The following is a 14,189-nucleotide window of genomic DNA, read 5'->3' as shown; positions in this document are numbered from 1 at the left end:
CTAGGTCACAAGTTAAACTGCAGAAAAGTCCCCTTAGACCAAAGTGAAATGAGAAGCAACCATTACTATGTCGTGGGTCCCCACAAAGAGAGCGAGAGAATTAAAAGTGAAACAAGTGTATATGTGTTGTGTTCCCCTGCATACTACAGTACTCTCCAGCTAAGAGAACACCCCTTGGGAAGCAAGCAAAGTGTTCGTATTGCTGTTCTAAGATGAAGTTAGCCACCAGATACAATATGAATCCACAAATAAATAAATACATATGTATTACTTGTCATGACGCGCGTGCATCAACATATGAAATGAACTGAAAAAGTAAATGCAAAACAATAAGCAAGTGTATGTTAATAAACTATAATACTAATGTAACAGACACACTAACATTAATAAAACTAAAGGAAAAACAACATGGTCAAAAAGCTTAAATCGCTATGAAATTAGCAGCCGGGTGTGTTTCGGGCTGTCACAATGGCAGAGGCAAAAATAATGGGCGTTACTTAGGGTTAACTTAACGTTAATAAACTAAATGTCAAACTAAATGTAACACAACAAAATGCAGCAGCAATATACAAGACATGCACATTATTTAACAGAATGGTGAAGCAACTAACGAGAACGGGAAATACCAAATTGCTTTGCGACTCGTGTATGATTCAAGTTTTTTTCAAGAGCTCGAACAATTTCCAACTTTGTAGCAAGAGAAACAGCGGCACATTTTGCAGTTTGTTTACATGACATTTTGTAGCGATGAGGTGCACTCGTGGAAATCAGAATACAAAACAATTCAATGCTATGAAGGGGGTTCTGGAAAGATTTAATAAACCAATCAGTGTCCCTCAAGACACTTTTTTACACAACAGTACTGTATCCATTGTGAACGAATTGCTATTGATGCCAAGAAGGTGTTCTTTTAAGCGAAGTTCCTGTTCATTTACCCGGAGCATTTACAATAGGGGAAAAATCTGTTTCACCACAAGGGTGTTCCCTTAGGTTAAGTGTTCTCTTAGGAGGTGTTCCTATACACAGAGACTACTGTACTACGACTACTACATGTGTTTTGTATAAACTGCTGCTATTTCAAAATACTGGAGGCTATAGTTGAGTTAACGTGCAGTGCTCCAGTTATATGTGCCAATTTAAATAGTTGGTAATAATATTTGACTTCCAGATCTTTGGACTACACACCTCATCAGCCTCTGACCTTTTCAAAAGTACTGATCTCGCCTGCCTCTCACTTCAGTATACCATGTGACTAAGCGTTTTTAGCTGAAAATAGAAAATGCTGACTAGCGGAAAGGGCAGCTGTTTCTTCTTGTTAAATGTTATTTTACATATAGTATTTGACACACTGCAGTCTCTTTTGCTACTGGAGTTTATGACATTATTTTCTGCAGCACTAACGAGCTAGCTGAGCTAGCCAGAGTTTGTGTAGAAAGCACTGTAAATGGGTTTTGGTTGAGGATTTGTATGGAATATCTGTTATCCTGCCAAACAATGGTGATGTTCCCATAGAAGGATAAATAGAGCTGTACTATCACTAATTTGCTTCAATTATACATGCTGTGAATGACAAGAACACATGGTTTGATTCATGAACAACTGTTGAGGAAACAGCCATGAAATCTGCCTCGGTACAATACCTTCTCCACAGCACAGGGGCCGACATCTCCACATCACAGATTTCAACAAGACAGATTAATCAAGTCAGTTTCCAGCGCTTACAGGACTACATCGACCTGCTCTTGTAATTTTTCATGACTTCTTCAGGCCACAGAAGATGCTTCAGTAGTACTTTTGACCAACTACAATCAGATACATTGGCTACTCATGACCTCACTGTTTCTTCTTGCTCACAGCAAACCCACTGACAGCCCTTCACATTAAAACACATAGAATTTGTAACTCCATGTGGGAATACTGTTCATATACATAAATTAACATGAGCAATATATTTTTGCCTTGTTAATGGACATAAAATCTATTTCATTTTAAATATATATTACAATGTCATTTGTATGCGCTTGTGTGTGCTCCATGTGAAATGTAATGATTTGGTAACAGAAAGGCAGAATATCAAATCTTATTAATTGTATGTTTAAAATATATATATATATATATATATATATATATATATATATATATATATATATATATATATATATATATATATATATACTGCAGCTGAACAACTGCTACTACCCATACAGTGATAAAAAATGCAGATAAAAATGTGTAATATTACCTTGGAAAAGAATCCTTTAAAAATCAATAGTATTATCAGCGGTCTTGTCACAGCACTATGATAGTACAGCAAAGATATAAACAGGGACACATTTCCAATAGTGTTGTTCAGCAGTGCAGAGGGGCTTTGATATTTCCGTTAGTTATTAACTGAAAATATATACAGTTTGGTACATTAAGGTAGCAAGGGCAGGGCAACAGAAATCTATAACATGCTTAAAAACAATGACATTGATAGGAGGTTTGCAATACATCCTAGTCCTAATGTGTGTGTATATATATATATATATATATATATATATATATATATATATATATATATACACATATAGCTATCGCCAAAAGGTTTGCATCAACGACAATTTTAGGATTGAGACATCCTTAAAAAAAAAAAATACAGCAAGTGAATTGAGTGTTAGCCACTCAATCTCAGGCACTGTCTTTCTCTTCTCCTCAAGCCTCCCCAAGTTCTTCAACTCTATGCAGCTGGTAATCAAGAGGTAGTGTCATTTAGTACATTGCTTTACCAATCAAGGCCAATTGATTCATCCAAATTCTCACATAGGAAAGCCTTTGAAGTAACCCATTCCCTGCCAAACTAGTGTTTTATGCCCATTGAAGTGATGAGCATAGGGTTGTGTCCTAGTGTTCTAATTACCTGTACTTTGATGTACAGCTATGGCCAAATGTTTTGCATCACCTAGAATTTTAGGATTGAGATATACTTAAAAAAATATATATATGTATATTAATATTATGTATATTTTATATACATCATATAACCACTAATACAGTATTTCATGTTAGATTTCAAAATGTCACATTTAAAAATAAAATCATTTTTTTGTTAAGGCTATGGAAAACTACAAAATGCGGTATGTAATGTAACATTATTCAGCAGGTTTCATTCGACTCTATGAAGCACAATTAGTTAATTATGTAGGGTGATGCAAAACTTTTGGCCATAGCTGTATATAAATAATAACACACAATGTATTATTTTTTATAGAACAGAATCTTAAGTATGTAAACTGAAAATTCTTTGCATGTTTAGATGGCCTTCACATTACCTAGAAGTGTAGACAGCAAATTAAAAAGAAGCACACTGTATCTTTGTTTATTATATTGTACTCTGTCTCAATAGGTTAAACTACAAGACACTGTGGAAATATCTTTGTACTGTCTCACTTCATCTATCATCTCTGTGACCTGGTTGGAAACCTGCCCTTGTAGTGACACATTGCTATAGGACTACAGCATAACCCAAAGAGACTAACCTGCACTGCTGAATGTTTAGATTTTCATAATTTTGGGGCCCTTTATTTATTATTTAATAGTGACGGTGACGGTATTTGGATCAAGCGAATATACTGTTGTTAAACAAGATCAAATTCTAATCACTAATAACTCAGTATTTTCTGCCAACTGTACCATATTAGTACAAATGTGGAGCCGGTGCTTGGCATTGCCTGCCACTGGCCCTGATCTGTTGGTTGCAGTTCAGTTAGAAGGCTGAGGCCATCACCACATACCACACATGGCCAAGTGCACGGTCTCTGGAGATTCTCCACTGAAGAACAGGAATTGAATTGATACTTAGTGGATCAAAGTATTGTTTTAATACTGTTCCTACAGGGAGCACTGGTAGGGAACAGCACATCTCCAAGCAATGTCATGTGCATGGACAGCGGCACTGACATAAAATACCTGAACTCAAAAATCTAATTAAACAGGTTTATGACCTCTAACTGCTGGTAGTATTTGGATCTCATCTGTGTGTGTCTGTGTTTTTTGGGGTTTTTTTTACCACGAACAGTATGGATGTAAATGTAAAGCATCAAATGTACAGCAAGTAATCTGGCTTCATCTCCCTGAACAAGCCATTTCATTTATACTAGCGCTGTTTTACAGAGTTTATACAAGGAAACCAGTGAAGCACAGAGGCTTGATTCTTGCTTTCAGCGTTGCACTCATCAAGACTGATTCAATGCTGTTTACAAACTGCAGTGTCAAAAAGAGCAAACATTGGTGCGAGTCAAGGACAGGTAAATCACTCAATGGAATTGTACAGTACACTGTAGGTAACATGCTTATTTTGAAACCGGATCCAAGGTGCACATTTGTTAGGATCTCAAAAGATGTTACAAGAGCTTTCTGGACATCCATTGTTGTCCAGAGTTCAATTAAAGTATGACAATGATGAGACGCTAATTTGATCATCTTTTGACAAGCCAGCATACCAACACTTCTGTCTCAATGTGTTCAATCCCTGTTTTAAAAAAATATGTAGAATACAGGATTAGCTTTGAGGGAAGTGAACACAATGTTTCAGCAAATTCCGATTCAATTAGCCTTACAGTAGGTTACTCACTTAAAATGTGAGTAACAACACCATACATTTTGTACAGCATTTTTTTTTTTTTTGCATAATGCTGAAATATCTAGACCATTAAAATGGCTGCACATTACCATGACAGCGACATGAGCACAAGGTTTTCTTCAATATTTTTAGAGGCCACATATAAGCTATTACAGCAAAAACTTGCAAAAAGCAATTAGGGAACTCAGTCATTGCTTAGCAATTGCAATGTGATCACCATAAAATGAATTTATTCAGATTCATAACCTAATTTCTACATAAGGCAGAAATGTATTCTGTAGCTGGGACAGGTAGCGTTTGAATCCATCCAGATGGCTCTGCTGAGGTTAATGGTTGTCTCAAATGGTTCTAGGGTCGTTTCTTTCAATAACATGTGAATTTGTGAGCTACTACTATCTGAACGCTTGCTTGTTTGTCAAAATACCTGTACTGGAATCATAAATAAACAGCATCAGCTAAATAGCAGACATTTTAAATGAAATTAATGCATTTTAATAGAGTTAGTGAACAGTAGTCCAGACCACAAAGGTCTCTTCTTCAAGTGAAAAGTGGAAACTAAAGGTAAAGAAAGTTCCTCTTTCAGGGCTTTGACAAACGTCTAGTCTCAATGAGTTAAAACATTTGTCCAACAACCCTAATCTTTATATTATACAATAATTTAAACATACAGAATATGTGTGTGCGTGTTAATACAGTACTAGAAATCATATGCTGTGAAATTTTAAAATACATTGCTGGTAATCTACTCCTAAAGCTAAAGCCAGGGGATTAAGGGAGTTGATTTCTTTATTGTGAGGGCATGATGACCTTTCATGATTCCACAGATGCACAAAAACTTACAGCTGACCCACTTAAGGCAGCCGTGAAAACCAATAGCCTTTTTTTTACTATAGTAGACCAGTTTAATCCCTGTTTAAGTACATTTGTCTGAGACAGGCTTATACCATCATCATTGCATCAACACTCAAAGACATTGTTTTAAATAATGGTGTCACAGGCTGTATTTTTTTGTTTCCCACCCCTGCATTAGGGTGTGGAATGTCTCTTACCTTAAAATGAAAGAAAAAAAAGAAGACACAGTCGATACGGTGCAGTTCCTATACGGACAGCCAGGACTGCCCTGACAAAACGTGTGTGCTATGTATCATGCACAGTTTTTCCGGAATGTTCAAGCAGCATTCTGAAAAACCAAGCATTTGCAGCTTTATTAAAAAATGCATTACAGTTAGCATTTATCTTTCATACCAACCCTCAAGTAGTGTTCGGCAAATGTAATGGCTTGAAGGCAACCAAATAAATAATTAAAGGTGCTAATGCAATCCTTGCATTGGCCACTTTTCAAGCATTCCATCAGAGGGGAAATAAACATATCTTCACTTAGCTTCCTAAGGCACTGCCTTGTTTCCAAGGTAACCCGGTTCCCTTATCAAGGGATTCAGGCCACAGATAGCTTATTAGAGCATCTGCACACCCTTCTTCATTCCATGGACCCATCTTCTCATAATTTGTATTCCATATACTGTGTACATTATTAGGATTGGTAGATTGCCCTGCATCTCTTTCCCATACGAGGCAGTAGCCATTTCATTCGTTTTTGAGTCAGATATCCGACGAATGGCAAGCACAAGACTTTCTGATTTTCCAACGTGTTTGTGTTCAGGTTCATGCTCACCACAATAATGTTTGTCATATATCAGTGGCTTTTAGAGTGTAACAAACACTCTATTTTCAAACAATGACCCTCCCCCCCCCCCCCCCCCTCGGAAACTATAATAATAGATATTCTACTGTAATGATAGCATAGATTCAATTACATATTATGAACCAATGGCTGGGTAACCTAGACCATAAGGTCACTATCTAATGCCAGTGTCCAATATAAAAGATCTAACCATTATTACATGAATGCTATCCAACACCAGTAGATGTTTAGAAATCTCAAGGGCTCTATTACTACTCCTCCGGACTACACATTAGGTCCCGAGGTCCTTGGGTCCTTTTTGACTATATGGTATAGAGCAATGCATGAGCACTAAACAAATTAAGATCACTTCACCTCTTGCCTCAGTTCACTCTGCAAGCAGACTCCTCTGTCAGAGATGTGGTCTCTCGCTCAAGCTATCCCTCGGGAGAAAAAATCAACAGCCAGAATATGGGACCCTGGTGCTCTGGCTTGGTTTCAGAAACTTTAAAAAGATACACTTTAAAAGGTACGCACTTTAAAATTCGGGTTTTGGTCAAAACATCAATAGAGAATTTTACCGAAATAATGTTTTACTATCTGTACTAATTTGGATTATACTGTGTTTATACAGCACTTTAGATCATTATAAATATTGATACTTTTTTAAAGGGTAAGCTTACTGAATGAAACACTGTTTACTGTATGGCTCTAATTTTTAAGATTAAACTTGCTTTCTTTATCCGAAACTACAGTATCTGGTCTTGCTCGTTGGATTAGATTATCAGAAGGAATACACTGCAGGACAATACGCTGCCAGCATCCTGGAACAGGATGGCACTGATCTGGAAACACATTGATTTGTGTCACGACCATGAGCTGCATTTTGTTTTTTTAACAGGCCGATTAGAATGAGTCTATTTTAATGATATAAACCTTGAAGGGTGTTTATACTGCAGTGCAGACATTTTAAATCTGGCTCATTCAACTGTATTTTAATTGTATTTACTAATAAGTGGGTCAATAAATCACCCTACGGGAAACCATAAGCAGGATTAATATATTTAAACATTTTCTTTAAATATCAAAATAAATAAATAAATACATAAACAAATAAAATGCTATTCGAATCAAAGGTAAATGAGAACAGATTAAACAGGAAGCAATAATATAGATACAGTATGTTTTTTTTTTTAAATTTAGTTTCATCCCTTTTTTTGTATTGAATTTGTACACACAGAACCGGAATTATCCCCAGTTGTAAAAGGTTCTATATAAAGGTTGCTAAGGTAACCCCCTGTCATGGAAAATCTGAAATTCCACAAGCAGTATCGTGAGTCATAGCCAACAGAAATGTCAAGAACAGATTTTTGAAATCCATGAATATAAAATATTAAAGCCTACATGCCTCACCTGAATTGTCATGCTTTAAGGACATTTGCTGCTTGTGGCATTATAGGCACACATGATCGGACATAAACGTTCCATTCTCATGCCCTCTCCTAAGCATATAAAGCCATTCAACTGAAATTAGATGGCATTTGAATTAGAATCCTCAAGCAAAAAAAAAAAAAAAACCAGTTATAATATAATAATAGTTTAAAATTGGACTAAATGAAAATGAATACAGTGAATTAAAAATCTATTTGTTAATTTCCTTTAAAGTGTTCCTTCAAGGGCTCCCGAGTGGCGCATCCAGTAAAGGTGCTTCGCGTGGAGTGCAGGATGCACCCTATAGCCTGGAGATTGCAGGTTCAAGTTCAGGTTATGCCATCGCCAGGAGTTCCCAGGGGGCGGTGCACAATTGGCCGAGTGCCGCCCAGGTGCAGAGGGCTCAGGTCGGCAGGGTAATCTACGGTTCACCGCGTACCAGCAACTCCTGTGGCTGATAGGGAGCCTGCGGGTCTGCTGTAGAAGCCACTCAGATCTGTGTTGTCTTCTGGCACTATGGATCTGGTGTCTTCGCTGTAGACCTGCAAAAAAGAAGGCTTGGGAGGACACATCTGTCTGCTGCCATTTTCGGTGCAGGAGTTGCAGCGGTGAACCGGGATAAAAATAATAATTGGGCATTCCAAATTGGGGTAAAAATAATTGGCGACGACTACATTTAAAAAAAGAGAAAAAATAAAGTGTTCCTTCGTTTTGGGGGTTGTAAAACAACTGGTTGTGTGTATTGGATATCAGCTGCATATGGAAGGTATTTCGTTTAGTGGATGTTTAATGCATTTTAGTGGTAGTTCATCTTTGTGTGTGTTCATCCTTCTTTCAATTACATTTTTTTTAAATAAAATACAAGAACTGACATTTCTCCCACTATATAAAAGCAGACCCTGAAGCTTATCGGTTGGATAACTCTATGAAAAGCAGGAGACCCTAAGAGCGAGCCTACAAGCCTTCTCATTAAAACACTATTTCCTCCAGACATATATATGTATCAGCCCTGGGCTTTGTCAGACAATACACAGTATTTAAAGAAATGCCACTACTGAGGTTGTGTTAGGAAGTGTAAGATCCCACTCTTTTTCAGAAATTAGGTAGCTGTTACAGAACTACACCCCACAATATACTTTGTCAGTTGCTGGACTGCATATACTACTACTGAAACCCCCCCTGGGACATTACTGTCCCATTAAAACACCCACATGGATGACTCCTGAATCCACTAGCCCTATAAAGTCAGTCAAACGTAAAGCACTTTTAAAGGATCACTAACCTTTACAGTGAAAGAGATGCATGCGTTCTCCACACTCTTTTTTAAATCATCAAGTCCCTGTTATTTTGTCCAATCAGATGATTCCGATCACCAACATTCCAAACCTTTTTTTGTCATGATTTTTTTTTCTAAAAATATAGATTGAAGAGAGCGTCGCTTTAACGGTATACACTTATAAAATGACTTGATGTTTCGTTCCCGTTAAGAAAAAGGCTTATTTTCTGGGCTTAGATGTAATAATGCTTTACAGTAAATGCCATTGAAAACTGAAATTAAATTACTGTTTCTTGCTCACAGATAAAAGACGCTGGACTTCTGTAGGGAAGTTTTATTCTGCCAGTGCGATAGGCAGGCTTCAGAAACTTCAAAAGGTTTATTCTTTCTGGCTGATGTTATGACATCATGACATTGGGGCATCTGTCTGAATATCTTATTGACAGAGGCTTTTAGTATTAAATCAGCATGCAATGATCAATATATTAGGTACAGTGTCAGGGTTCTGAAATGTTGATGACTCTTTATTCATTTGGTATTGGCTACTACAGTCTTACGGAGCATAAAAACCAAGGCTTTTTTTATTTCGATTTAGATCCTGAATTATTTATAGACTGCCTGAAGTCTAGTTCCAAGTAAGGACATCACAACCCGAATGCCATGTGTTTGATCACCTCAAGGAGAGAGGTCAAGCAGAAATTCTCTTAGTACCACTTCTGGGGACTGAGCATAAGCAAAACAGAATAAATACTACTGTTCAATTTTACACTTCATGCTTCTGAAACATGAAACATGTTCTCCTTTTTGTATCATCACTGTTGCCTACTGTATGTACTTTACTTTACTTCAAGTTTACCTACATGTTTCATTGCTGGCAACCTGGAAATCCCCAAAAATAAATTGAGCACTTCCACTCTGGCCCGAAGGTAATTGTAGACTCTTCATTAGCAGAATAAATAAACCAGGGTTTTACTAGTTATCTACAGAACTATAATTAAAGGGCCAAATCATATCCAAGAGCCTCTTAGATGCCAATGTAATGTCTAGAGTCCACCGACATAAAGGTAACTCCAACCACAGCCAGAAGCTACATCGTTAATAACCAAGAAAAGTAGGTAGTAAGTATTTTTCAGTGTCATATACAGAAAACTATTATTTTATTACATGTAGTATCAGGAACACTATTCACAAAACATATTTTCCAGCAGTAGACAGACATTGTTTACATTCCAGTTTGTCTACACCCCCTTAAGTAGTGTTATCTACAAGGACACAAGCTTCCATGGCCCTTGTTGTAGGCGAACTACCTCTTTAAACTGTGTGTTTCTGTTTTCAACACAATCAATTCCAAATTATTGACATTCGACACCATGATGTCACTGTGATAGCTCATTGACATTCACACTACAGAAACACAGAGGGGAAACTTTAGGGGTGCAAGGCAATGGCACTGATTGACAAAATGGAAAGAAGTGTTGGATGAACTGTACCAATGCATAAGTAGAGGATACATCATTCATGGAGCGCTGTAGTTCTTTTAAGGTGTTATTGTTGAGCTTGAGTTTTAATGGGATTTCTGTTTAATGCTTGCCGCCACCTGGTGGCTAAATAGTAATAGTCTTGGTGTATGTTTCTTAACGTCTACAAAATGCAAGCAGTTAAACAAAACAAAAGTACGACGAGTGAGTTTCTATAGTGTTGGGCTCTCAGTCTCAGGCACTGTCTTTCTCTTCTCCTCAAGTCTCCCCAAGTTCTTCAAGACTCTTTTATGCAGCTGGTAATCAAGAGGTTGTATCATTTAATAATTGCTTTACCAATCAGGGCCAGTTGATTCATTTAAATTTTCACATAGGAAAGCCTTTGAAGTAACCCATTCCCTGCCAAACTGTTGTTTTACGCCCATTGAAGTGAACAGCATAGGGTTGTGTCCTACAGACTGTTCTAATTACCTGTACTCTGATGTACAGCTATGGCCAAAAGTTTTGCATCACCTAGAATTTTAGGATTAAGACATAATAATAATTTTAAAAAAACTATGTATATTAACATAATTTAAATATTTTATTTAACATCATGGAATCAAAGAAACTACAAAATGATATCGCAAAAGTCTGCCGGAAGCTGTAATAAGTAGTGCATTTGCCAGTAAAGTAAAGAGTACTTGATCAGCCTATACCCTGCTGGGATAAGTCACAGATTGATTTTTAGAGCATTTTACAGCACTGTGGTTATCATGAGATTGCTGCAATCTAAGAGGATTCTCCAGTGCTGTAAAATACTCCAGTTGTGACTTATCCCGGCTAGCTATTATTATTTGTTTATTTAGCAGACGCCTTTATCCAAGGCGACTTACAGAGACTAGGGTGTGTGAACTATGCATCAGCTGCAGAGTCACTTACAATAAAGTCTCACCTGAAAGACGGAGCACAAGGAGGTTAAGTGACTTGCTCAGGGTCACACAATGAGTCAGTAGCTGAGGTGGGATTTGAACCGGGAACCTCCTGGTTACAAGCCTGTTTCTTTAACCACTGGCCCACACAGCCTCCTATAGTTACCTGCTTTGCAAGCTAACAAGCTACCTGCTTTGCAAAGCCAAAAGAAAAACCTGTAATGCAGTCTGGTTTAATTGAAAAGCAATTGTCTCTGGTAGTCCCTGCTGATGGCAATTTAATTATATCTCCTTACAGCACACCAGCCAATCGGTATTGCAATCCAGTAACATGTTGAAACAGGCAGAAATACAAATATAGATCTAATCTGTGTATATATATATATATATATATATATATATATATATATTACCAAAATATATGGCATGATAACCAAAATGTATATTACATAGAAAACATACCTTGCCATGTGCATAATGTTTAACTGTCATTTACCTGATAAACATAAAGTGAGCAATTAGATAGATCAAATTACAGCTATGGTAAAACACAGAGATGTGATTCATTAGGCCATTCGGAGATATGATACTGTAGTTATGCACTGTAAATGTTCTGAGCAAATAGACATGCACATGAACCATTAAATATTTAACTGTCTAACAAGCCATTCCTTCAATTTGGTTTTCATAGAAAATGACTGGAATTCTTATGTAGCTGCATCATGAAGACCATGGCTTATTTCCTTCTGGTCAACATAGATTATTATTTCAAGACATAGATAGATAGATAGATAGATAGATAGATAGATAGATAGATAGATAGATAGATAGATAGATAGATCAGAAATCTGAATTCACAAATCAATAATTGTAATGCAGTACAGTAATGTTATTCTTCAGATGAAAAGGTTTTAACATATTCAACCTCGATGTAAACTCGATTGGTGTAGGAGTGGTTATGTTATCTCGCAATGTATTATTGTAAAGGCTGCAGTAATCTGGTGCTGAACCCGTAGAAATACAAGTGATGACATACAGTATTCAAGAGAATTGGGGTCATTCTTAACGGAATCTGGTGATCACGTTAACATTTGACAAGCATAGCAGACGAACGGTAGTAATGCTAGGATGATGATGCACTTCTAGTAAGTACTATGCAGCCCGAGTACAAATCAAGCCTGTACTGTATCTGTTAAATTCATCGGTGATTTAATCTCCTTTAAAACCACCATCCCCAGTTAAATGACACTTACTTGCTTTCCCCGGCTTGGGCCTCTGCAAAAGCTTTTGCACCGTAATAAGATCTTCAGTCTTCACCGCTTGTAGCAATTCCTGATCTTTCCCCATCTTGATAATTTATTTTACATCCAAAGCATCCTATGTTTTACTTGTTTTCAGCCAGCCGGCGCGGATCCTCCCTATTGCAATGCTATTGTATTGCAAAGTGCATACGGGAGGCTAGCCAAGGAAATAGATGCAGATTCCAAATGCTGCTACTCTTTCGAAGATGACAACAGCAGAAATTATGATCCAGATCTAAAAATGATAAACAACAGCTTGCGCTTCTCACTAAAAACGGCAATATATAAATGGTTTCGTTTCTTTTCTTTTCTTTTTTTTATATAGTTTCCGATGCAGGTTTTAAATGATTAAATTCATATAATAATAATAATAATAATAATAATAATAATAATAATAATAATAATAATAATAATAACGTAATAGTTCGGTGACAGTAACAGCGGGAGCACAAATAGAATCTGATCGGCACTTGCAGAAGGCTGTGCAGGTTTCCAGAAATGAGATTCTTCCTAAATTGAAAAAACAAAAAACAAAAAAACAAACCAAAAAAACCCACTATACGACAATCCTTTATTTACTGTGCAATCAACAACAGATCAGGTGGTGGACAAGGGGTGCAAAAGGTAAAGCTTGCACAAAGTAAACAGCAGCCCCCATTGCCATCGCTGTGTGAGATCACCACTAGCACCAGTTAGTTTCTAGGGTCGTCGTTGTTGTAGCAGTCTGGCGCTCCATGGTGTGTGTGTGTTATTCCCCTTGATAAAAAAAAATGCTGGGGGAGGCAGCTGAGTGATATTGCAATGCTAAATGGCTCCTTGCTGCATCCAGAAGGCGGATCTACAGCGCAGTACCATCCCCTCCCGTATGAAACAGGGTTAGGGGAGACCAGCCCCAACAAAGCCTAGTACTGGTAGTACAGCCGTTTTAGTATTATTTCTATAGAAAAAGCAGCAAAGGGGATGCAAAACTGAATCGTGAGTGCCGCGGTTGCAGCATTCAGACCAACAGGAAACATTCCCATATGATGCTTTTTATTTATTTATTTTTGTAAAGGGGAATCCCTTGCACTGGAATATCAGCCCTCTATCGAATACCAGTTATATACACATACATTCTCTGAAATGCGTGCATACAGTAGAGCAGATTTAAAACGATCAAGTGATACGGTACAGCATGCAAATTATGAGCAGTAAAAATACAACATACGATACATTTATAAAGTTATATGCAAACCCATATACACCATCGTAGAGCATCGTTGTGGGGACAGACTAAAACGAAAGACAAAACGGAATGCCCATTGCCTACAATGGAGAAAGGAATGCCCATTGCCCATTGTCCAAAAAGAATGGGCATTCCTTTCTTCATTATAGTCAATGGGCATTTCTTTCTCTATTGTAGTCAAAGGGCATTCTGTTTCGTCATTTATTTTAGTCTGTCCCTCGTTGGGGATTTATTGTAGTAGTATTGGCTATGGGTTATGTTACTT

General features: G+C 37.2%; 1 protein-coding gene across 4 annotated transcripts in view; it reads right to left on the bottom strand.

The window, feature by feature from the left end:
* The window catches only part of LOC117417847 (caskin-1-like), a 117,458-nt gene extending 104,015 nt beyond the window's left edge, over positions 1 to 13,443 (bottom strand). For all 4 annotated transcript variants that reach the window (XM_034030228.3, XM_059035471.1, XM_034030232.3 and 1 more), the window contains exon 1: positions 12,652 to 13,443. In XM_034030228.3, the coding sequence (XP_033886119.3) occupies positions 12,652 to 12,745 (94 nt within the window). In that variant the 5' untranslated portion in view covers positions 12,746 to 13,443. The remainder of the gene's footprint in view (positions 1 to 12,651) is intronic.
* Between the last annotated feature and the right edge of the window lie 746 nt (positions 13,444 to 14,189).

Source organism: Acipenser ruthenus, chromosome 13 (genome assembly GCF_902713425.1).
Source record: "Acipenser ruthenus chromosome 13, fAciRut3.2 maternal haplotype, whole genome shotgun sequence".
Lineage (NCBI taxonomy): Eukaryota > Metazoa > Chordata > Actinopteri > Acipenseriformes > Acipenseridae > Acipenser > Acipenser ruthenus.
Note: the sequence above shows the minus strand (reverse complement) of the source record. Positions and strands in the feature narration are given on the sequence as shown.